The following is a 25,965-nucleotide window of genomic DNA, read 5'->3' as shown; positions in this document are numbered from 1 at the left end:
TTGGAATGACCTTTCCTATAGAAGCAGCACAGCAAATGAGACTAACCCAATGACCACTGGTTCCACCCATGCTTGAACCATTATAGTCACTTTGAATTAAAGATGCTTTGACGGGTTTTGCAGATCTCTAGCTCCTGATACTAGCATCTTTTTATGTGGGGGTGAGAAGGGAAAGGGAGACAGGGACTGCAACAGGCATTTCTGTAAAAGGGGGAGGTTCCGTGTTCCCTGTCCCCATTTACATGCAGCCGCTTGGACTAGCTACTGGGAACCAGGGGGCAGAGCTGAGCGGCCAGTGGAAGCTACATGGAAGGCTGGTGGGCTCAGGGAAAGAGGGGAGAAGACAGATGCACTTGCTTCTGGGCTTTGTACTTGCACCAGGGACTTGGGGGGCTTGAAGGAGAGACGTGGTGACACTTGAAAAAGAGCATGAATGAGAGCCATGTGGGGAGGCTGGCAATAGCAGCAGTGACTTTGATTTGGACTTTGATTTTGCTCTTTTCCTTCTAGACTTGCCTGGCCCTTTTTGCACCCTTCCTATGGTTCCCCACCAGAAGGTACCTCAGACTTGTGGCAGGCTTTCAGCCATTGGTGATGCTGCTTCAGGCCAACCCTGTGTGGCTGGGCATTTACCCACAAGAGGTTGGGTAACTTTGGGTGTTTTATTGGTAAACTATTTTCCGTTCCTCTCTATGTACACTATTCTTATTAAAGTTCTTTTACAATAAAAGTCAGCTTTGTCTTTGTGCACATGTATGGCCAGACCCCTTTAGAGTATAGTTTGGGGGTCCCTAGTTGTCCCTCAGTGTATGCACTAACAGGAATATATTCTTGTCCCCAAGATTATGGCCTCTCCTCATCACAAACAAATATGAGACCTTTCCAGCAATGTCTATGTTCTGAAATTACACAGTGCCTGCCATGCTGTATTCTCTTATGGGGGGCCATATACATATCAAAGGATTTTTATATGTTAATCAGGCTAGATTTAATCACCACAGAAATTCTTGAACTAAGTTATTCAAGTAGTACTGTCACTTGTTGACAAAAACGTCAAAATTGTAGGACATGTATGTCCATATAATAAAAGGCAACCATCAGCCTAACATAAGGGCAAAGTGAGACACAGTGCAAGAAGCATAATGATTGAATTTCAGAACCGTGATGAAAAAGAAGAGGAAGGTCCATTATTGAGTGAATTCTGCATGTCAAGGACTAGGCCAAATGTGCTACATTATTCTCATATTCATTTCATCTCCCCAACAAATTTTGCTGTAGGCACCCCCAATTACAGATGAGTAAACTGAACCACAATAGTTAATCATAAATAGCATGTGACAGAACCAGAGTTGAATCCGCCTTGTCTCATTCCAAAGCTCATTCTTGGACCATACCCCTAATTACTCTCCTAAACTTTCCAAAAGCTTCGTATTGGACAAACCTGGGCACATATAAAAAACCAGGGGTCTAAAAGACATCCAATGTCTCAATAGCAGCAGTAGTGGAAGCTGAAAGAAAATGGAACACTACCTTAGAATGAGAGAAAAGTGTTTCCATGCCAGCAGGCAACAAACTATCCATTAAGTGCAAGGAAGAATGAAAGCCTTTGAGGTGGCAAAGTCTCAGAAGTTTCCTTCCAACACACCCTTGCCCTGAATGACTGGAGAAAATTCTTCATAAAAAGAAGAAGGAACAATTGGAACAGGTGCCAGGAAAAGCCCAGGAGAAAATGGAACTAAAAGATATTCTGACAGGTGTGCTGTATGGAAAACTGAACAAAGAGATTTTTACATAACTGTTAGAGAGGCTACCAAATGCAAAAACAGTAATCTGAGCCAGAAAGGAAATGCATCAGGCTATACTACCAGGCTAGAAGTGAGCCACAATTAGACTTAATAGTATAAAAAGAACAAAACTGAGTTTGTGTTCAATAAAAAAATTTCAAAAATATTAGAAGGAAGAAGAAAGGGAAAATGTTAATGAATGAGAGAAACAAGAAAGATAAAAACCTATTTTTCATAACAGGAAGTGAGTAGATGAATCAATCCGAAATATCAACAAATGGCAGAACATGCTTTTTATTTAGAAAAGTTGTAAAAACCAGAAGAAATACCTAATGAGTAGAAGGGATTTTTTTGGACAGAGGGAAATCAGAAATGGGGAAAGTTGTCATGGGTCTGCTGCTTTTCATTACATCTTGATTTTTAACACTACAATACAAATAAAAACTACATTAGAAAAAGCACTATTTCAGAATCACATTTCTCACATGCAGAAACAAGTCTATCTACAAATCAACAGGCAAGATTTGCTAAAAGACAAAGGAAATCTTGTGTAAGAATTACCAATTCAGGACTCATTAATGAATGGGTTTAGCAAATTTTTAAATTAATTTAAATGAGATTTTCAATAAATTTAAAACAAAACAATTTTTAATAATTTCTATAGTTTTGTATTAATTTATATACATCCAAAAATGATAGCTTAAGCTTTTCAACAGTGATGAACCTGTTTTCAAGAATCTCACTCTACACTATACACTCTTGAGTCCTCTCAACAAGCCTTTACCTCAAAGAGCTTTTTCTGGCAACAGGGAACTCTTCCTTCAGTGAATTTATAAAACACTAATCATTCATTTGCTTATTCAACCAATATTGAGCTAGACATTACTTCAACATTAAATTCCACAACCCCATATGTTTTCCATTTTATATGTATATTCAACCAGTTGGAAAATTTCACTAGTAAACATGCAATTAATCGGAAGCTTCTTATTTAAGGTCTGAGTCTTCTTTCTGCTTCTTTATATTTCCTATAATGCTAACAGAGTGCAGATCCCATATCACTGTGTATGTAGCAATCCCGGTTCTTTCATTCCTGCATAGCCATAAATTTGTTTAGTAGGTCAGAAACTCTTTGATGATAAAAACTATACCTTAGTCATCCCATCTCACTGGCTCACTGGCTTGGCATCAGATAGGAGCTCAATAATGATTTTTAAATGAATAATACATTCATAAACATAGTTTTATAATACATTCATAAACATATTTATTCTGAGTGAATAAATATGTAAACAAATGAATGCCAATAATACATTTATTCTATATCTCAATTTATTTTAATACCATTAAAACAATCTCTCTAATATGGTCATAAAATCAGATCATCTCAAGTTTTCTTAAATTCTTAAGATCTAAGAATTAGATAATTATGGAAATTTCTCCTTGGAGGACCATGTGAAAATGTGACCCAACTCTATTATCCTCTTTCAAATTGACATAATTAGGAAAGTTCTTAGATAAAACATAATTTGGAAAATTCCTATGTAAAACAACTTTTCAAACAGACTCAACTTCTTACTCATTTGCAACAGAGGTGAGTCAACACAGTCATTGGTATAGAATCATGATCATAATTCAGGACAACAGATTTGTTTTACTCTGTAGAAATCAGTGCTCCTTGACTATTAAGTCTTAAATGTTCCCTGCCTGACTGACACGGCGCCACTTGTAATGATGTCCACTCTATTATTGTCAGCATGATTCACGTAGATTGGTGGAAACAGCAAAACAAAAAGAGCAACTTCATGCATTCCCATAAACATAACTTAATACTGCCCACACCAATAGTCCTGATTCATTTGACTTCTGAACTGTATGCAGCATAAGTGATGGGGTTTTATTCTTTTAGTTCAAATATGGGTGAAACACCTTGTTGGTGTGGGATGGGAAGGGAGAATATATACTTAAATTAGTCTCAAAGGTAAAGAACTGAGCTGGCTAAACTATGTTTTAATTTGAGTCTGTAACTTGAGTGATAACACAGACCCATTTCATCATAATCTAAATTTTCTATCAGAATTAATTTTGCACATCCAAGTGTTTTCACTTAGCAAGTAAAAATACCTATCAGAGTTGTACAGAAGGAAGGTAACCTGAAAGAAGGTAGGTGCACTAAGTTTTAAATTTGTTCCAGGAAACATAAGGCTGATGATATTTAAATTAAATGCAGTTAAATAAACATACCTCTGTGATGGGCACCAGAGTAAGCAGTGGAGGGCCAGCATGAGCAAGCAGACAAGATGCTCAACATCACTTTACAGAATGTTATGGAAGTGGAGGGTTAGGGAGCAACTGGGACATCAGTCTGGTCTAGGAGGTCATAGAAGGATTGCTGAGGAAATGATTTTCTAACAGTGACCTAAAAGATGAATCCTATGGCTTGAGTCTGTTGAAGCTTGAGGAAACACTTCCCAAAGGAAAAGCAAGGAGAGGGCAGTGAGAGAATGTAGTGTGTTTAAGAAACCACAGGAATGTCCAGAATTTACTATAGGGAGTATGTTTCAGACTAGCGACTAACGTTCTGTAGAGTTAGTATTGATTATGGCATGTCAGACTTTCTGAGACCTATTGCGGGGATGGGATTTTTATGGGTAAAGGTGCTTACAAAAACAGTCAGAAACTCATTCAAATTGAACACAATCTCCCCACTTGACCGAAAGCTACGTAGATAGTGGCCTGGGTTCTAGTCACTCACTGCCCACAAATTTGATGAGACCCAAGTTCCACCTCTTGACTTCTTTGGCTTCAGTTTCCTCCTCTGTAAAATGGTGGAATAGAATTATATAAACTCAAAGACAGGGACAGCCCCTATGACTCATCTTACTGGCCAATTCAAATCGATTAGCAATGTCTGCCACTGGCTCAGTTTTCGGATTGCTCCCAGAAAAGTCTGCCACAGGGCAGACTTTTTTTACAGTGGAATGCTACAGTCTTGCTAGCCCTGCTCTGTCTCCCTTCTTTTCTAGTTACACTATTTTATGACTCTATGAGAAAAATAATTTGAGCATAATAATTTAAGCATAATTTTCTCAAAAGTTATGTAAGTGACCTGAGATGCCTGTGCATGGTTTGCTGCTAATAGAAGAAATGAAGAATTAATACCTAAAAGCAAAAGGCCAAGAAGAGGAGGCATGGGTGATACCAAATGAACAGGAAAAGAGGTCTTCAATGAACTCATGCCAACATATATTAGACATTTGGATTTTCCTCCCAATACAATTTTGAAATGCAATCTGTTTTTCATTATAAGCCTAATCTGTCAAATCTATCACTTTTGGCTACATTTCAGGTGGCTTATAAACAGCTAATGTAGGCAAGTGAGAAACATCCAGAGCCTCTGCTTGAAACTGTGCTAACAAGTGTGAACAACTCCTGGCCTCCCCACAGGACAGAGCTCCAGGGCTGTATTGTCTGTTCCCTTCCCTGTCACAGAGAAGTCAACTTTCAAGCATGCTCACCTTCCTTTGCATTGAAAAGACCATGGTCTAAAATATCTAGATGATTCTACTTTATTTTTTAAAAAGATTTACTTATTTATGCATATAAGAACTGGGGTACAGACCAGATGTGTGGGGGGAGATGAGAGGATTCACCAGAAACAGTGGGGAGCAGAACAGGCAGAATTACCGAAATACGTTGCTGAGAGGAGCAGCAGTTAAGACAGGAGAGGTCTGCGTGCTATGTGGGTTGCTCCCTGGCCAGGGATTGGACCCTCGCTGCAGTGGCTGCGGATAGCTTCATAGTGGTAGGTCTTAACCCCTTGCGCCACCAGGGAGGCCCCAGATTTTGATTTTGCTCTTTTCCTCCCAGACTCACCTGGCCCCTTTTGCTCCTTTCCTATGGGTCCCCATCAGAAGGTGCCTTAGAAGGTGCCTTAGGGCAAGCTTTCAGGCGTGCGCAGCCATGCTTTGGGCCAGCCTTGTGTGGCCAGACATTTACTCACAAGGGGATGGGTAGCTCTAGGTGTTTGATTGGAAACAATTTTACCTATGTTCTCTTCTCTCTATTGCACACTAATTCTAGTAAAGTTCTGTTCTATTGAAAGTCTTAGGCAGTAGGAGTATGTTTTGCTTTTATGCAGCGGATGGCAGAACACATTTAGAGCAGGCAGTGGTCTGAGAGTGCCCCTCAGTTTGCCCGCTAACGAAGTGATGCTTTTCCTGATCCCCAATCAACTTGAACGGGAACAGCAAAATCTTTAGGTATTAATGTTATAATTTTATGTCTTAATTTTTCTCAATACTAATAGCCAATTAATAGTTTTATAAAACATACTATAATTCATTTCTCTTTCTTGTTCAGGAAACAATACTATAAGCTATATATTCCAGGTGTGCACTCTCTTTTTAAAAATTTTGATTAAATATACATAACGTGACATTTACCAGTGTGACCATTTTAAGCACAGTCTGTGGCTTCGAGCCCATTCACAAGGCTGGGAACTCTCCAGTGCAAAATAGGGTGATCATGACAATGTTGAGAAGGGATCTATTACTAACCTCTCACTTCCCGCTGCTGATACTCTTTGTTTTTAAGAACAGGGTGTGAAATCCACATCCACGGATGGTGCTTGCGGAGCTGAGGGAGCAGGTAATGGGTTACAAAGCCCACAGTGCCGGCCAGGGCAAACAGCACGATGCTGAGAAATGGCTGCGATAAAAGAGGGCAAAATCTCATTATGTAGCTTACAAGGATGGGATGAGGGTGCCATGAATAATACATAACACGACTGTCCTTCCCCTCTTTACTCTTAAAGAATAGACAGCTGCACTCTGTTTCTGTTTCAGGCTTCTGAAAATTTCTTGTCTACAGCATGAACCTGGTCTGCACTGAGAACCACTAAGCACTAAGAAGGGGGAGAGGGATTCGCCTGGGAAAATCCAGAAGCTGGGGCATTCTGAGCTTTGGAATACCTTTTTTTTTTTTTTTTTCCTGAAAAGAAGTGGAGTATAACAAACTTAGCTTATAGACTTTTCCTTGTTGAAAGGGGGGCTCTCACATGCATAATATTTTTACAGACAAATGTCTGTAAGAACCTCAGGCCAGAAATCCCATCTGGAGCTCTCTACTTTGGTTTTTCTAACTGAAAATCATGTTCCAATCATCCTGTTGGCTCCATGACCTCCGTCTTGCTCCTGATAGGGCAACTCTTCCCTTCCTGGCTGGTAGTAGCTGTATTCAGTCTGTCTTATCACTACGGAGGGTGCACGGGGTGAATTCCAGGGGGATGCACTATTGCTCCTGCAAACAGAACCACGACCCCTCCCCCCTGGGAAAGGCTGAGATAGAACAACTGAACCAAATCTGTGTGCAGCCCAGTCTCATCATGGACATAATAGTACATGTGCCTTAACACTCTCAGCTGGGTTTTGTTTCCTCCTTTGCCTCTCTCGCCTGGCAATACCCATGAGCTTTACCTGAGCTCCATTTTGAAGGAATAAGGATGTGGAATAAGGATGAGCAAGAAGTTGAATGGATACATACTCGCAGAGACAGGAACACAGTGCTGGCACTGACTGCAAACGATAAAACAGCAGCCACCGAGCAGATGATGACATCCGATTTTAAGATCTCCTTCTGTAAAGAGAAAGCCAGTCATGAAGCCTGCTCGTCATGCTCTCTGTGACTCTGTGTCAGAAGGTGCATTAGATGACAGCATGTCAGCCCCTCATTTCCCTGGCATGTTCTGCTATGATCTCAATGGCACACGCTAGAAAGACTGCTCACTACCTCCTGTGTGAGGACTAGCAGGGGTATGGGAAAGGAAAATACACCCTGCAAAAGCAGCCTATGTCTGCTAGCCATGGAAAGTGAGAAGGCTTTCAGCATGTATAAGAGGCATAAGATAAGGTTAGTCTCTAGGAATAGAGAGCACATATAGGAGGCCTCGGTCTGATAAGGGGGGTTAGTACTAATATCTCTACTTGGCTTTATTTAAGGTAGCTTATATTTTATCATGTGAACAGAGGCCTCTGACACATTTACTTATTTCTTTGGACCAAAACAGGTTTTACATTTTTATTCACCAGTCAGATTGGGTAAAGTTGATTTTCAAGTTTTACACACACACACACACACACACACACACACACACACACAGAGAGAGAGAGAGAGAGAGAGAGAAATGCTTATCTAAAAGGAAGATAAACCTTTCCCCAAAAATAATAATTTAAAACTAAGTGCCCTTTTTAATTGACAGTCATTCTTGTCTAAAGGCAGAGGAGTATTCACCAGGACAACCGCTGGGAAGAGAAGAGTTGCATTTCCAAGTTTCTTAAATTGAGCAGGAGAATGACCTTAACTTATTGCTCATTTTTCTTCAAAATTCAATGACACACAGGAATTCAGAATTGCACTGATTTTTGTCAGTGTCCTCAGTATGCTTTTTATTTTTTTTAAAGATTTATTTTTTATTTATACAAGAACTGGGGTACAGGCCAGAGGCGTGGGAGGGTGAGAGGAGTCAGAGACAAAGTGGGGAGCAGAACAGGCAGATGGATGGAATTCACTGTTGAGGGGAGCAGCGGGAGAGGCAGGAAAGGTCTGCCATGCCATGTGGGTAGCTCCCTAGCTGGCCACGCATTGAACCTGCACTGCAGAGGCTGCGGACAGCTTCACAGTGCTGCACTCAACCCGCTGTTCCACCGGGGAGGCCCCTGAGTATCCTTTGTAAATACCAACCATTACACAGCCTTCATTCATGAAAATGCTCTTTCTTCCCATTTCTTTTCTGCATTATAAATTTTAAATAGCTCTATTGAGGTATAATTGGCATACAAAAACCTGGCATATATACACAAAGTGAACATGTTGATGCATTTTGACATATGTAGATCTTCATGAAACCATCACCATAATTAAGATAACTATATACCCATCATCCCCTAAGTTTCCTCCTTGGACCTTTTCTAATCTATCCTTACTTTCTTTCCTTACTCAGTCCTCAGGTAACTATTCAGCTGCTCATTCACTACAATTTACTTTAATTTCCTATAATACTATATAAATGGAATTGTAGAATATGTAGTCTTTTTTGTTCTGACCTCTTTCATTCAGTGTATTTATTCTTAGATTAACCTATGCTGTTGTCTGTATCAAGTATGTTCCTTTTTATTGTTGTGTGATATTCCTTCATATGTGGATATACCACAACTCATTAATCCATTCATCTGTGGATAGATATTTGAGTTGTGTCCAGTTTTTGGTTACTGGAAATAAAATGGCTACAAATATTAATGAACATACTTCCAAACATGGATTTTTGTTGCTATTATGTAAATACCTATTTATAGAATGGTTGAATTATATGGTAGGCTTAGGTTTAAGTTTTTATGAAACTGCCACAAGCTTACCCAAAGTCATTGTAACCATTCTACACTCTCACTGACAGTATATAAGCATTCCAATTTTCAATATCCTTGCCAACACTTGTCAGTATTTTTTATTTTAGCCATCCCAATGGTTTTGTAGAATGAAGTTATCAACAATAAACAGTTTTATCTCCCAAGGGACATATGGTAATGTCTGGAGATATTTCTGAATGTTACATTTCAGGAAGAGGGAGGGATGATACTGGCACCTGGTGGTTAGAGGCCATGGATGCAATTAAATATCTTATAATGCATGTGGTAATCCCTGAAAATAGAATTATCTGGCCCAGAATGCCAATAATATGTAAGGTTGTGAAACACTGGTCAGTGGTAGCTCACTGTGGTTTTAACTTGCATTTTCCAATAATGATATTGAGCATCTTTTCATGTATTTAATCTTTAAAATATCATTTATAGGTGTCTTTCAAGGTTTCTTTTAAAAAATAATATTTTCAAGAATAAAATTTTTTGGAGCAGTATAAAAAGAAGGAGGAGAATAACCTCAGAGACTGAGGTTAGGTAAAGTTCATTTTGATTAGCTTTCTGGTTAAATAATATTTTGCTCATTTAAATGTATATTATTGATATACATTTCTGCTTCTAAAAGATAAAATATGTGAAAAAATATTTAAAAATATGTAAAAAATATTCTTTTGGTGTGTGCTTTGCTTCAGTCTTAGTTTTGTTGTACAAAAAGAAAATAACTTTTATTGCTATCTTCCTTTACATGCTTGAAGATCAAAAAAACATATGACCCTTTTGCATTACTTACTTAAATAAGAGATTTAGGATCTCTTTCATTTTGATAAATGGCCTAAGACTTAACAGTGAATTGTATAATGTCACATCTTACCAAAAAGAGAGTGCCCAAGATCTAAGCAAAATGCAAATTTAGACAGTCTACAATTTTTTATGACTAATTAATTTTTCCATTATAGGACAGCATAATAACATTACAGCACTCAAAAACATAGAGGAAAAAAGGGGAAGATCATTCATAATCATTACATCCTGACACTAACAGTATTAGCATTTTTGTGTATTCTGGACCAATATTTTTTGCCAGTGAATGCTGAACCTGTAACTATCTGTAATCATGATATATATGGGGCAGTTCTGTGCATATTTTAAAAAGAGCTAATCTTAATGTGCATATAATTTTCTAATTTTTTCAGCAGTACTTTATATTGTGAGAATTATATATATTATTGTATAGACTTACCAACAGCCACCTAAAGATTAAATATCTTGCCAAGTTGTAGGTCCTATACATACACATCAATCCACATCAAAACAGCACCACAGTGGGCGCTCAAAACATTAGTTCAGTAAATAAAAGTGAACGAGCTATAGTTACTGCAAATACTCCCTGACTGCCAGAGATTAGGTTGCCTTCCATTTTTTACCAAGATGAATTATCCTGCAATTTTCATTTTTATGCACCTAAATCTTTTTTCATATTTTGGTTTAATTCCCTAGAAAAACTCTGACAAGTAGATGTTATTGTAGAATAGGTTATGAATATTTTACAACCCTTGATAAATTATGCCTTTCCAGGTGACTGCAATAACTCACACAGATACAATGTATAAGAGATCTCACATTGCCACAATTGGCAATATCACTAATTTATCCTGTGCTAATTGAGTGAACACAAAAGAAAGCCATCTTACTTCAATCTGTATTTATTTGCAAGAAGAGAAAATATATTTAACACATTTGCTTACTAAATATTGTGTTCCCAGATTAAATACATTATTTGTTATAGAATTTTAAGAATTAAATTGTAAGAGTGATTGGTATGGGAAAATTACCGAAATTTTCTCAAATGTGCAACAAATATTTTAAGTATTGGAATTTCATTGCCTTGCTTTTACACACAGCAGTTGAAATTTCTTATGTACTCAGATCTAACTCTGTGTGTTTTATCTATTTTTATTTCATACAATCCAAGTCGGGAAAAACCATGCCCTCTCTAGAATTTGAACACATATTCGATTTTATGTCATACTCTTGAAAATTTCAAAATTTTAAAATTGTAAGCCATGCCTACAAAAAAAAGCACATACCACACATACGCACACTTTAAAGAATGGCTATAAGGTAAAAACAAACCCTTCCTTTCTCTCTTGGATAGCCTAACAACTATACTGATACTGGAGAGAATAATTTTCTTGCTTTTTAAAAAAAATGACTTTGCCACTTATGTATGCTATTGTAAGCAATTTAGCTTGCCTATTTTCAACCAATAAGGGGTGCTATGTTATATGTAATATTCGTAATTGTCTTGCACCCTTTGTTCAACATTATAAGGTTAATTCACTCATGATACCTCATGCAACCTTATTAAGGTCTTTTTGTTTGCTATCTCCTTCTTATTCTACTCCTGGTAGACTTCCTAATGGCTTCAGTTTGGTGCTTTTTTGAGCAAATGCTATGACGAACAATCTTCAATGTGTAGTCTGGCACAAACATGTAAGATTTGCTCCCTGGTAAACAGCTAGCTGGTGATTACTACAAACATTTTCAAATTTATAATACCAAACTGCTTCCAAAGCAAATATACTAAATCACACTATGAAGTACATGAGCGTTCCCCTGCTCTACATTTCATTTGTCAACACTTAATTATTAGGAGAACTTTTAAGTTTTTGTCAGTGGGATAGGTGCGAAATGGTAAATCAGAGTGGCTTTTGTTTGGAGAATCCTATTATTAATTAGGTTGCACATGTGTTTATGGTTTTGGCGATTTATATATTTCCTCTTTTGAGAAGTACATGTACATTTTTTAACCCATTTTAATTTAGATATCGGACTTTTCTTGTTGATTTGTAGGTATTTTTATTCATCTCAACACCATAGCTTTATCAGCTGTGCATAGTTTAAGAATGTTTCCCAGCCTCTGACTTGTTTCTATAAATCCCTGGTATAACTTGACAAATCAAAGGTCATCATTTTAATGAATTTGAATTGTATTGTTTAAAAAATTGTTTCCAATCCTGATAGCATAAAGATAATTTCCTTTAACTATAATTCTAAGTGCTTTCAGGTTTTGTCATCTCAGTTAGATATTAATCCACTTTGAATTGACTTAAATATACTGTAACAGAGGATTCCTATAATGTGTTGTTACTTATGAAAAATTTCTTCTATCTTTTATTATACCATGTTCATCTTTGGAAGTTATTAATGTTGTATTCCTTTAATAAGAAAAACCAAACATTTTCTAATATTGATGAGTGTCATATACTTTGGTTATTATTCAACCTTCATAATGTACTCTTAAATCTCAAAGAACTAAGCTTTTCTTTGTTATTCATCTTTTTCATGTTTTAAAGCTATTATTAATTGTTATTCTTCTAAACGAATCTTAGAATCATTTCCCCAACTTGTGAATATAACTCTTTTGGAACTGTTTTTGAATGATATTAAACCTATAAATTTATTAGAAAGCATTGGGATTTAACAGATCTCAGCCTTTCTATTCAGTATTAGGTTATATCTATTTATCACCACGTATTCAGAAATTCATTTACATTCTACAACCTATTCTACAACCTATTCTGCTATAGTTTTCTTAATTTCTGAAACTACCTGTTAAAATCATTGTTATTATCAATTTACATGTTTTGTCACTATTGTCAGTCAGATTACCTTTTCATTATATTGATATTTTCTAAGGTTCTTTTTTGATATGTTAGAATGCTTTTGCTTTTCCAAATCTTCTTGTCTCAAGTGGTATTTATGAATTATCTTATTAATCATAGCCAGTTTTAATAAACTTTCTGGGTATCCCATGTGCATACATTAGTATCATCAATACCTTTTTCTCTTTCAGGACTTATACTAGCTAGATCCTCTAAAACAATATTCAATAATATTAATGTTCATGCATGAGTTCATGCATATTTAACTAATGTACCAGTTCTTAGAATATCGAATATTTAAAATTCATTGTGGCCTTTATGTAGCATTTCATGCCCCAATGCTAAAAAGAAACTTCAGAAGCACTTATCCAACACTATACATCCAGTAGATTTAGACAGTGCAGGACCCGAAAAATCAAGATGATCCATCAATAGTCTAAAAGAAGCTGTTTAAATTTTACAGATAAAAATTAGGTGTTTTTGTTGGCTTGTTTTTGTTTCTCAGACCAGAGAAAAAGACACAATGAATGGAAGTCTGAATCTGAAGAAGAACTGAAAATGAGGACAAGTGGGCCTCCCTGGTGGTGCAAGGGGTTAAGTCTCAGCTTTATGAAGCTATAGGCAGCCATTGCAGCACGAGTTTGATCCCCCACCAAGGAGCTCACCCACATAGCACAGCAGACCTCTCCTGTCCCACCCGCTGCTCCCCTCAGCAGTGTATTTCAGTCAGCCTGCCTGTTCTGTTCCCCACTCTGTCTCTGGTGAATCCTCTCACCCCCTGCACCTCTGGCCTACACCCCAGTTCTTGTATGCATAAATAAATAAATCTTTAAAAAAAAAATGAGGGCAAGTTATGGGCAAACCTGAAAGACCAAGCTCATAAGGCATGTGGAAACAGACTAACCTAGAAGACCATTAGTGGCAAGCATTTTTCTTTATTAATGATTGAATTTTGGCAACTAACTTTGTGTGCATGACATATACAGACCCACTGATGGAACTCTAGATCTCTCAGTTCTTTTAGAGCAATGCTCCTTAAAGCAACCTGGGGGTCACCTGAACAGAATCACCTGGGTGGCAGTTTTCATTAATAGGCAACCCCCAGACCTCCCTACCCACCTCACAGACTAAATGAATCAGAATAGGAGGAAGATCTGGAAAAACTGAGGTCTAAAGAGGCTCCCGAGGGGCTTCTCATCCATACTAAAATTTAAGAAGGGACATAGGAAATAAGAGTCAGAAAGAAAAACAGAGAAAGAAAAATCACAGACAACAGGGGGAAATTTTATGTTTGCACTATAGCACATAATATCAGTGTATTATACATCAAACTGTAAAAACTGAATCTGATAACCCCATTAAAATATTATAATTAGACCAGAAGACTTTGCAGAGAAATGAGCACAAGCGTCATATTAAATGACCTACAAGTTATATGCTCCACGTTGCACAAAGCATTTCAAAGTGTATGAAAATGAGTCAGGCAGCACCTAACCCCTCACATCTAATTATACTAATGAAATGCTACCAGTGTCTGCAAGGCAAGTTTCACATTGTATTTCTTTTTTTAATTTCTTTTTTTTATTTATGTATGCATACAAAAACTGAGGGGTATGCCAGAGGTGCGGGGGTGAGAGGATTCACCAGAGACAGAGTGGGGAGCAGAACAGGCAGACTGACCGAAATACACTGCTGAGGGGAGCAGTGGGCGAGACAGGAGAGGTCTGCTGTGCCATGTGGGCAGCATCAAACTCATGCTGCAGTGGCTGGCGATAGCTTGATAGCACTGTGTCTTCAACCCCTGTGCCACCAGGGAGGCCCTGAGTATGAATTTTTTAAATGTAACTATGTTGTTCATGAGTCCTGAATATAGTCTTAAAATGATGACTTGGTGGCTTGCAAGTTCCGTCATCTCAGTTCCCGGGAATGTACTGCATCCCCAACCTTGCATCAGGCTCTGGCACTGTGAGACCAAGATGAGTAAGACGTGGGCCTGGGTAGGGGAGCTTGCACTTATGGCCCATTCACCACTTTTCCTGTGATCTGCCATTCTTTAAAAACTCAGGAAAAGGGCCTCCCTGGTGGCGCAGCGGTTGAGCGCTGGGCTGCAAAGCTGCCCACAGCCTCTGTAGCGCCAGTTCAACCCCTGGCTGCCAGGGAGGGTCCCACATGGTGCGCAGACCTCTCCTGCTGCCCACTGCTCCCCTCAGCAGTATACCTCGGTCCTTCTGCCTGTTCTGCTCTCCGCTCTGGCTCTGGTGAATTCTCTCAACCTCCCACGCTTCTGACCGTACCCAGTGCTTGTATAAATAAATAAATAAATCTTAAAAAAAAAAAAAAAAACTCAGGAAAAGCATGACTTGCAGGCATTAGACACTTCAAGCTCAATACTCAAAATGAAAAGGAGGCAACACCATCAATGGGTACTGCTTTTCAAGCCATGAACGTTTAGAAGTTAACACCAAAGAGGCCACACCTGCTCGATGGATTTTGAAACAACCTTAAACCATTCTCTTGGTAGACAAAGAAATAACATAATTTTCCATATTCTTTGGATTCTCTTCCTCCTTCCTTCTTTTCTATCTTCTTATGCGCCCCACACAATATAGCTGTTTCCTGCTCCAATACCCCAGACAGTAAGTCTTAAGTCCAAGACCCCAAAAAGGCTGTGCAGCTGTCAACTTTGATCCAAACGACTCAGCAGAGAGCACTCTAAGCTCAGCCTCAGGCCAAGGCAAGATGACATGGAAAGAGCTATGTGGAGTGTGGCAGAAAAGCGGTTTGGCTGAGTGTTTATTTGACAAACTTTTATTCATGCTCAATCCATTTGCTGTTTGGTGCCAGTAAGTGGGTGGAACTGACTGAGTGATTGGTTCGCATATTCCAGCAAACTGCCTTCAACTAAAAACCAACTGTGTACCTGTGGCACACGTGTGTAGCTCTACGTTGAGAGGCTCTAGAAGGTGCACCCCTGGCAGGAGCTTAACAATCATGTGCTGCCAGGTTTAGGCCAAGAAAGGCACCTCTTTCTACACTAATCATTCCCACGCCCTGCGAGCTCTGGACCTGTGAGAACTTGAGATTTGCTGACAAGTTCCACATCATGTCAACCATAGCCCTTGCTACATATACACACAAATCTCTCACCACTGAATCCTTCATCTTCGTGGGGAGAGGGTCTGCAGCCAGCTCTTCCAGATTTTGATGTAAACATTTAGGAATCAATCTGCAGTGAACAAAGGACCTGAAAATGGAAAAACACCAGGTCTTATTTTTTTTAAATACATGCCTCTTACAAAATTTAAAGTGAACAACTTCACAAATGACAAAAGCAAGTGCCCCTTTCCTTTATATAATTTCAATAAAGAAAAATAGATGCATATTTAAGTGATCACAGAGATAGTGTTTGGACTTTCAAATTCCAACCTAATTAAAGCAGTCAAGAACCTCAAGAGGTATCAGTTCTTCCGACTGTCAACAGCTAACTAGGAAAAAATGGCAGCAAAACCCAACATTCCTGTAAAATACTTGACACAAAAACTTGTGTAAACCATATTTAACTTTCCTCCATTTCTCTATGCCTTTCATCTTGCTACAGCCTAAAATTATAATTTCTCAAAGTCTTCTGAAAGCTTGGACAAATCACTTGAGATGACAGACCTAACTGTGATTGATTGATGGATATTAGTAACTAAGGATTATTATTAAACACATTTTAAAACTTTGGCACAAACTTCACTTTAAACCCAGAGGGCACTGGCGTCTTGGGAACAAAAAGCAATAGAACAAAACAAAAACCTCTCCATTCAGAGGTGGCAACAGTATAGTTTCTCCAGGGTAACTGCCTAGAATGAAGGCCAGGATGCCAATTTATGAACCACAAATTGGGTTCTTGTTAGAGCTTCTCGTGCAAGGGAAAGGGATGGTGCATGAGTGCTGGCAACCATCTGTTCCTGGCTTTGCACCTTTTATTGCACAAGTATCACAGTCAAAGCTAAATGTTCCCTGAAAGTTGACCCTTTTCACTGGCTTCCGGTTGCTCCTACATTTGCTTGACAGCAAGAGTCCAAATGCCCCGAGTACTAAAGAGAACAAGGCTGCAGGACCTGCCGACAGGTGTGTGTGTTATGAAAGTTGTGTGTGTAGGTGTGTGTGTTACTCACAGGAGCACAGAGGGATCGCTGCTCTGCCTGCTCAGGTGGTAGGAAAGTGCAACCAGGAGGCCACAGAAGGCTGAAAACAGGGCTGGGATGTGCTGTGTGCTCCATGGCTCCTGAGGAAAACACACGACACAGCAAGTCATTCCATGGCTGGTGCCGATGGCAGGGACACTACAAAATGCCCCACGGTCCAGCTAGATGGAACTGGTGTCTGAGGGCACCTCTGTCAATGGGTAGACAGCACCTGATGGCCACAGAGAAACGTGGCCTGTTCACCAGTGAACACTGAGTTTGACAAGAGACAGGGGCAGGGGTGAGGGACATTTCAAATAAATTCCACATATTTACAAGAATATCTTTACTTACTCTTTTCTAAGAACATATGTACTTAATCTTATCTAAAATTAAATTTAAGAGTTTTATAAGATGTAACATTAAAAACACATGTTGCCTCTTCTGGATTCAATAGAACGCTTAATAATGATTACAAGGATTGTATTTCTTAGTGTTAATCAATGGTTTCAGAGGTGTAAGACGTGTAAACACAAGAGGAGAGATTAAGTCAACCAATGGATTGAAACAAATCTTGGTAAAAACAAAAGACCATCCATAAAGAAGGAAAAAACTATTTGAAAAGAGCAATGACTACAGGTTTCATCTGACAGAAGCACTGATGCAGGGCAATGCAGTCGGGGGGTGAAAGAACAGATTTCTGGAAACCCAAGTACCCAACAGGAGAACTTGGCGGCAGGGACAAGCTCTCACCGCCCCCCACCCCATCCCACACACCTGGAACTCCCACCAACTCAAATGCATCTTCATATGCAAAGGAGGAAACTTTCCAACAACATCAGTACAACCTGCCAAGGGCCTCAAAGCTGGATCTAGTAAAGGACTTCAATACTTTTCTGTCCAGATGTTGACCTGTAAATTTACCAAGTGTTTTGTTTGTGAAGGATAAGTTGTTAATGATGTTCAGATCAAATATACAGATGAATGAGTCGCGAGTGGTCATATTACATTTGTCAGTGCAAAGATATACTGGAAAAGTGCTGCCCTGGGTAGGATCAGTGATTTTTATTTTTTCATGACTCGCTTTCCTAGAAATTAAAATGCATTACCTTTTCCTCTCTGCAAAGAAGATATAGTTGCCAGAAAGAGCACACAGCACAACCCAGTCTCGCTGGGATGCTGAGCTCAGTAGCTGGACATCAGGAAGGGAGACAGGCCCACAGACACAGGTCAAGCAACCAGGCCCCTGCCCCAGGGACACCCACCACCTCTCAGCTCACCCTCTTACCCTACTGCCCCACAAAGTAACTCTCTGAACCCTTAAGGTCCCACAACTGCTTATTTTCCTAATTCTGGCAGATTCTTCCCCACCAATCCACAAATCTTGCTGGAAATCTCAGAACTATAATAACTGTTCTCTGCTTCTCTCTCCTTTGAAGTTTCATTCAGCAAGATTCTCCCTTCTGTGTGAGAGGACACATCCTCCTCCCTAAGGCCAACCATACCTGTGTACCCACTGTTTTGGAACCATCCCAGGCTGGGTAGGTTGTCAACATCAGCCCAGGCAGCTTTAAAAAAGAAACTTGGAGTTGCTGGCATCATCCCCACAAGTTTTTAAAATTTTTTTATTAAGACAGCATTGCATTATAACATGTAAGTTTCAGGTGACACACACACACCTGAAACTTACATAATGTTATAATTTAAGAATAAAACTTTTGACACAGGGGAGCCCAGTGCTTCATGCTTGGTGACAAACACACGATGCTCTGAAGCAAAAAGCTTCTCCATCATCCCCACACTCAGCTGATTCTCAGGAATCAGGGATGCATCTTTTCAACACCTTTCCAATCTGTCCCTTGCGTTCATTTTACCCTACTGGGAAAGGCTTCTGTGTCTCATTCCTGGACTGTTGATAACAACTTCATAGCAAGAAGGTCAAATGCTGATCTCCACATCCTTCCCCCATTTCACAGACCCCAAGACATCTTCCACATAACAAAAGAATGACCCTGCTCTCATAAAAGCCAAATTAATCACATTATTGACCTTCACTTAGTATTTTCCAATGATTCCTTATTGCCTACCAAATAAAATGTACTCCACAGGAAGCTACATTAACCAATTAGGATCTTGGCCCTAACCTAACTTTCTAACCTCATTCCTTCCACTTAGAATATATACAATAGCATAAAGATATATTTCTTCCCGGGCCCTGCCTTCACAAACAGCATTCTGTCTGCCCAGAGGGTACTTCTTCTCTGATGCCATTCCACTCCCCTCTCTCTGCAAACTCCTACCCATGCTTTAGGACCCAGTATGAGAAGTATCACCTGCTTAGTACTGCCCAGTACCAGACTTTCCAGGTAGACTGCAGCCCTCTGTGTATCAAAACTGGCTTTAAACATCTCAATTGCAGCATTTAAGGTACGTCACTCCTGTTATTCATGGGCATGGGTGGGACTTCCCCTCATGTCTCATCTGAGAGGTGCTGGCACTGAGCAACGTGAGTAGGCTCAGCTTTGCAGCTCTTCCTCCAGTAGGTGGCTCAAAGATAAGCTATCAAGGTATCCTTGAGTGAAGGACTGTATCAGTTCAGTTTTTTTTTTTTTTTTTTTTTTTTACTACATTGGGCCCTCTTCCATGACCTACGTAGAAAGAATTTTTGGCAAGAAAAGAGGGTAAAATAATTAAGTAGCTTAGATAAAAAGTGGCCAAGCAATGAGATTCCACCAAAATGACAGCTCATCAGAGAATTGTTCCTTGACTCTAAAACTTTATTTTTCCCTCAAATGCCACCAGTAATAGCAGAACAGTTATTCTGAAAAGTGGGAGTTTTATATTTTCCTAACCATACATTTACTGGCTTCCAACTTTGTGCCAGGCACCAAGGAGCTCCCCTGTGAGAGGACAGACACAGTGTCTTGGGAAAGAAAGAATACATGAGTATTATTTATTGGTGGTGCAGGGGTTAAAGACAGCACAGGGGTTAAAGACAGCACTATCAAGCTATCACCAGCCACTGCAGCACGAGTTCGATCCCTGGCCAGGGAGATACCCACACGGCGCAGCAGACCTCTCCTGTCTCACCTCTGTTCCCCTCAGCAGTGTATTTCAGTAGATCTGTCTATTCTGCTCCCCACTCTCTCTGGTGACTCTTCTCACCTTTCCCACCCCCACACGTCTGGCTTACACCCCAGTTCTTATATGCATAAAAAAATAAATCTTTAAAAAAAAGAAAGAATACATGAGTAACTGCAATAGGGTACAGGGAGTGAAAATAATCGGGAGGAGTGCCATACTGGGGAGCAGAGCAGGGGGCAGAGTGAGTCAAGAGTGTGCTTTTAAGTGGAGCCTCACACAGAAGAATCACAGCAAAACATGCTCCCTCCCCTGCAGGAGTTTCTGAAAAGGCTAATTCAGCTCAACAGCCCTGTGGGTGGATGATGCTATCCTTCTACTTCCCCTGTTCTTACCTATTCAATGTATTTCATTCACAATTTCATGAAGGCTGGGGTATTTCTCTTACATGCAGTTCAAGAAAACAAAAATGCATTAAAAAAAACAATCCCTATGAAAAGGATTTAGTAACCATGACCATGGAAATAAGTGTCACTGTACAGAACAGAGGAAACAGTCAAATAGTTGATCCAGGCTCATGAATGATTCTGTAGGAAAAAAATTTACATCTAAGTTGTTCACTTTCTCTTCTGAAAAATGTGACAATGTCATCTTTCTTGAACATTGCTCTGGTGACTTAATAAGATTTGAAACAGCCTTGCACACTGCAAAGTAGTGTGTCAGCATCCATTTTTTAGTCACTGGAAAAGAAAGAGTATCCATGATGGACAGTATTCTCTGACAATCAATTCAATCTAGACTAAATATAATTAAGTAATTAAGTTTACCTAATAAAAGTAATAGGTAATTACTTTTATTTGCCAGCTACCCCTCAAATAATGTGTCTTTCATTCATCCTCTACTTAAATAACTCTCTCCAGGCAAAAGCAAAGAACAGCCCCGGACCCTCCCTCTTTACCTACTCAAACAGCAAATGATAGAAAAGGGAGTGGGAGTTAAAAATATCGAATCAGAACCTGTGGAGCTAGAGATGGGTGATGTCGCCCCCCCCCCACCTTCTACTTCTGTGCATTTTTCTCCATCTGTGATGACCTATGCAGACAAGTGACTGTTTGATTGACATCTGATCCCTCAGCTAGGCTGAGCATACGGGCAGGAGGCACTCGTGTGTTCGACCTCAATGTATTCTCAATACCTATGCAGTGCTGAAAAGCATTTAATCAATATGTATGGAACCAATTCACCTTACTGCATAAAGCTTATAATATATAAACTACATGGATTGTTTTATTTAAGTATCTACAACTACAGGGAAGGTTGATCTTTTAGATTGCAGAACTGCAGCTCAAAGCAAGATTCTGGTACAGGGTTGCTGGTTTCAACCCCGACTCTGCACTAAAATACTGGGCAAGCTATTCAGCCTCTTTTCTTATCTTAGATAATTTAATAGTGCACACTTTGTAGGGCTGTTGTAAATATTATATGAAATACTGTGTGTAAAACATTTAGTTGTCATCATAAAATGCTCAGTAAATGTTTGCTAATACTATATGCTTTACTAAGATACTGTACTGTCCATTCAGCTGCTAGAACAAAATATCATAAACTAGATGGCTTATAAACAGAAGAGATTTATTGGTCATGGTTCTGGGGGCTGGGAAGTCCAAGGTTAAGGCAAGTCTTCTGCTAAGAAATTGCTTTCTGGTTCATGGGGTGCCTTCTCAGGGAATCCTCACACAGTGGGAGGGGTAAGGGAGTTTTTCAGCCTTCTCATAAAAGGGTAATGCCAATAATGAAGGTGCCACACCCACAATCTAATCACCTCCCAAAGGCCCCACCTCCTAAAACCATCACCTTGGAAGTTGGAACTTCAACATATGAATTGCAGGGAGACATAAATATCTGAACCAAGGCAAACATATAAGGGGACTAAGGACTGCAATAAATCACATTTCCGAAAAAATTAGAATCAACCTTAGGTATGGTCTTCCTCTAAGAGATGATGGGGTGAACAATGTTTTGTAGATTTTTTTATGCTTCCATTTTATACCACAGACAGAAAATCAGGAAAGAGGAATTCTTCGACCAAATGTGAATTTGACCTTGCCAAGATGTGATGGTATTATCCCAAGCTACACAGTCTGAATTGACAGCTCTATTAGGGGTAATTCTCATCTATTACTTTAAACTGCTACATTCCTTCTGGTGTGTGTCCTATATTAGTAAAAATAAAAGTCTGTATGCCTTCCTCCATACATGTGATTTCGTTAAAGCATAACCAATAGCTTCAGGATAAATTATTAGACATGAAGGAACATCAGTGTGCCCTCAGGGGTGGACAGATGGAATGAATATTTTCTTTAATAATGTATAAGGAAGGGGATGCCAGCATACTTATTCTACCAAGAAGGGTAGGATGCAGGATAGTAAGGTGTCCATGTTCCAGGAGGTGCTTTGCATGTTTTCTAGCCCAACCTCAGACCGCGATACAACTCTCTCTTAGAAAGAACCTGGGCTTACCGGTATGCTGACAGCTTGAAAGAAGGAAAACCACTGGGATCTTCCTAGTCTCTTCTACTGGAAACAGCCTCAACTCTAAGTTCTTAACTTTGTTCATTATTTCAATAGATACAGATGTGTGTCCTTACATCAATATAGCTGACCTAGATATGTAAAAGAGGGGGTGAATTGCTCAAGAAAGATTAAGAAAGACTACTTCTATATGAGTTATTTTATCACATGCAGAAGGGAGAGGGTAAATATTTGTAAAACCATACCTTCAGGCAAGATTATTTTATATTTGGAAGAGATATTATAACTGAGCTTGCCTCACATCTTTTTTTTTTTTTTCCCCCTAAAGATTTATTTATTTATTTATTTGTACAAGCACTGGGTACAGTCAGAAGCGCGGGAGGGTGAGAGAATTTACCAGAGCCAGAGCAGGGAGCAGAACAGGCAGACCTCGAAGTACATTGCTGAAGGGAGCAGCGGGTAGCAGGAGAGGTCTGCGCACCATGTGGGACCCTCGCCCGGCGGCCGGGGATAGAACTGGTGCTGCAGAGGCTGTGAGCAGCCTCTCAACCCAGTGCTCAATCGCTGCACCACTGGGGAGGCCCCATCTTTTAACTATTGATAAAGTAAGAAAACAGGAAGAATAGCATAGTCTTACCCAAGAGGGCAAGACAAGATTATTTTATATTTGGAAGAGATATCATAGCTGAGTTTGCCTCACATCTTTTAACAAAAGTAAGAAAACAGGAAGAATAGCACAGTCTTACCCAAGAAGGCAAGACAAGGACCAAGCCCCAAATTCAGTGCTCTGTATGCTCCACAATTCCAAACTTTTGTAGGGTTAACTGTGGACTCCTTACCACTTTCTATTAAAAAGAGGATAGGTAAGTTTGCACAGTCACCTTAAATGAGAAGTTCCCAGTTTTACAGATGTCTTCATTCATTTACTCATCCCCCAATCAATAATATTAGATTCTATTCAGAGCATGGCTCATTCCAGTGCTTGTTCTAACACAAAGAGCAAATGCCCAGAGGAGGAATGACCAGGGAGGAGCTCAGGGGTAGCTTCAGGAGTTGGGTTGTAAAGGATAATTAGGAATAAACCGGGCCAGAATATGTCCCAATTCAAGGAAGGGGCCACTCTCCTGGGCTACACAAACCTGGTCTCCAGTATGGAGCTGACTATGCTGCAGGACCTGGTGTCGGATGACATTCTAAAGGTACAGCTCATAAACCATATACACAGAGCATAAAAACAGATAAAAGTATGAGAAATAGTGAGGCTTAGAGAAAATAAATAGCAGGGGCAATGACCTTCACAGTTCATGATCACATAATTTTCTACACTGAGAAGAAAATTAGCCAGATGCCATCAACTCTGATGATCAGACAAAAGAAAATGTGCTAAGCATGAGCAATGGAATCTGAAAGTAATTTAAGGAAGAACTTCCCAACACTGATGATTAAGTGAAGTTACCCTAGAGAAAGATTACCATTTCCTTTTCTCAAGTTAGTTTAAAACACAGATATTTTCCTTGGAAAGTTAAGATACAAGCTTGTCTAAAAGAGAAGGAAGAGAAGCTTGCTGAAAGTTTTTCTTGTTAGGCTTTTATAACTTAAAACATTATGGTTTTAACAACTCCACAACTTAACACACATACACACCCCACAGACATACAAATAAACAGATTGAGTATAAGGAAGATCTATTCCAAATTGTTTTACAGAATTAAGGTTGGGAGGGAAACCCCAATAGGATAAACTGCCTTTGTTCCCTTTTGTTTTTTCTTTCTCCTTGCTCAATTGATTAGTCTCCTAGTTATTCTGCCATTAATCACCTACACTGTATTCCTCCAGGGTCCAAGTTTCTCTCCACTGTCTCTTCCCTAGGCAGTTCTGTACATCATGGGTGGGAAAGAAGAACAGTGAGAGTGATGGAGACTTTCTACAGGATCAATGGCAGCTAGGAATTAAATTTCTAGAAAAAAGTAGAACTTGTCAAGTCAGAGACAGGGTAAGGAAAAAAATGCATTTGAGGATGATTTTATTTTCATTTTTATATGGGAACTGAGAAGGAAATATTGGCATTTGATGAAGAATAGAACAACTGACCTGCAGAGGGATTTTGAAATAAAATCATTGGAAACATTGCTTATTTTATCTGGAAGACATAGTTCAGCGGTCTCAAACAGCTTCTTTTCACAAAGAAAAGCAGAAAGGAGAAGCAGAAGTACTGACATAGTTTTCAATTAAATTTTTATACTTTAAATATAAATGCATAGATGTTGAATTTTGTTATCAATCGTTACTCTCCTAAATACACACACACATGTACATGAGTACACAAATACAAGCATGCATATGAAGATTTTGGAGGGAGATAAGGTTTTAAACAATGTATCATCCACTAATAATGAAGTATACACCATGTGACAATTTGTTTCAAAATCAACATCCCTAATAGCTTTGAGATGTGTCTCATGGGCCTCTGAATTGGGAATGATACAGATTGATGAGTGTTGGCTTCATAAAACTCCCAGTGGTTTTGAAATATTTTTATGAGGTAGAAATAAAACTTCCTAATAGTTCTACAATTCTGTGGTACATTTCACAGGCATTTGGGGATTCTTTCGATGAAAACGCACAGGGAAGTTAAACTTTGTATAAAAGTATTCTCTGAAGAGAATCTTAGTTTTGGCATTTTTTTCTTAGAAATTTTAGACATCTCTATGATGGAATTTACAGGGCAGGCTAACTGAGGCTTTGGATATAAAGGGAATGCAAATGGACCAAATTCTTACTTTGCTATGACCTTCATCATAGACTCACACTATTTCTTTTTAAGGTAAAAGCAAGGGATTCTTCTTAGCCCAATAAATATAAGGGCATTTCTGAGATTCAGGTTTTTGTATATCCTCAAATAAGAACTAAATCACATCACTCTGATACTGAGATAAGCCCTATTTTTAGGCCTATTATTGAAAAGAATCTCATCTTTAAATTAAAGAAATTTTGTGCCCCTAAACTTCCAGAAATTCAGTAAGCTCAGCTATGTCTTCTAGTCCCTGTACTAAGTACTCTGTTCACATTTCACACACAGCCCTTGAGTTATCACAGGATCAAGAGCATGCACTGGACATACTCTGGGCCCCCCACCCTCTCCCCTAGCAGCCAGTGCTCACTCTGTTGCAGCTATGGTTGATACTCCTCATAGACCCTGAAAATTTTAGGGGCATCCCCAGTGCTGAGCACTGAGTCTAATTCATAGAAGTCATCAATATGTGTTCAGTAAATTAATAAATGATCACATTAATAAAGATGATAAATCAGACTTCATTGT

At 39.2% G+C, this 25,965-nt stretch overlaps 1 protein-coding gene across 1 annotated transcript in view; it reads right to left on the bottom strand.

Annotated features, from left to right (window-relative positions):
• The window catches only part of PCNX2 (pecanex 2), a 243,488-nt gene that overhangs the window by 122,139 nt on the left and 95,384 nt on the right, over positions 1 to 25,965 (bottom strand). Inside the window, exons 16-19 of the mRNA XM_037510412.2 lie at positions 17,025 to 17,134; positions 16,009 to 16,105; positions 7,329 to 7,421; positions 6,344 to 6,494 (exon numbers count right to left, since the gene is read on the bottom strand). Coding sequence (XP_037366309.1) covers positions 6,344 to 6,494; positions 7,329 to 7,421; positions 16,009 to 16,105; positions 17,025 to 17,134 — 451 coding nt within the window. The remainder of the gene's footprint in view (positions 1 to 6,343; positions 6,495 to 7,328; positions 7,422 to 16,008; positions 16,106 to 17,024; positions 17,135 to 25,965) is intronic.

This window comes from Talpa occidentalis, unplaced genomic scaffold (assembly GCF_014898055.3).
Source record: "Talpa occidentalis isolate TD23 unplaced genomic scaffold, MPIMG_talOcc4v2.1 talOcc4.14, whole genome shotgun sequence".
Lineage (NCBI taxonomy): Eukaryota > Metazoa > Chordata > Mammalia > Eulipotyphla > Talpidae > Talpa > Talpa occidentalis.
Note: the sequence above shows the minus strand (reverse complement) of the source record. Positions and strands in the feature narration are given on the sequence as shown.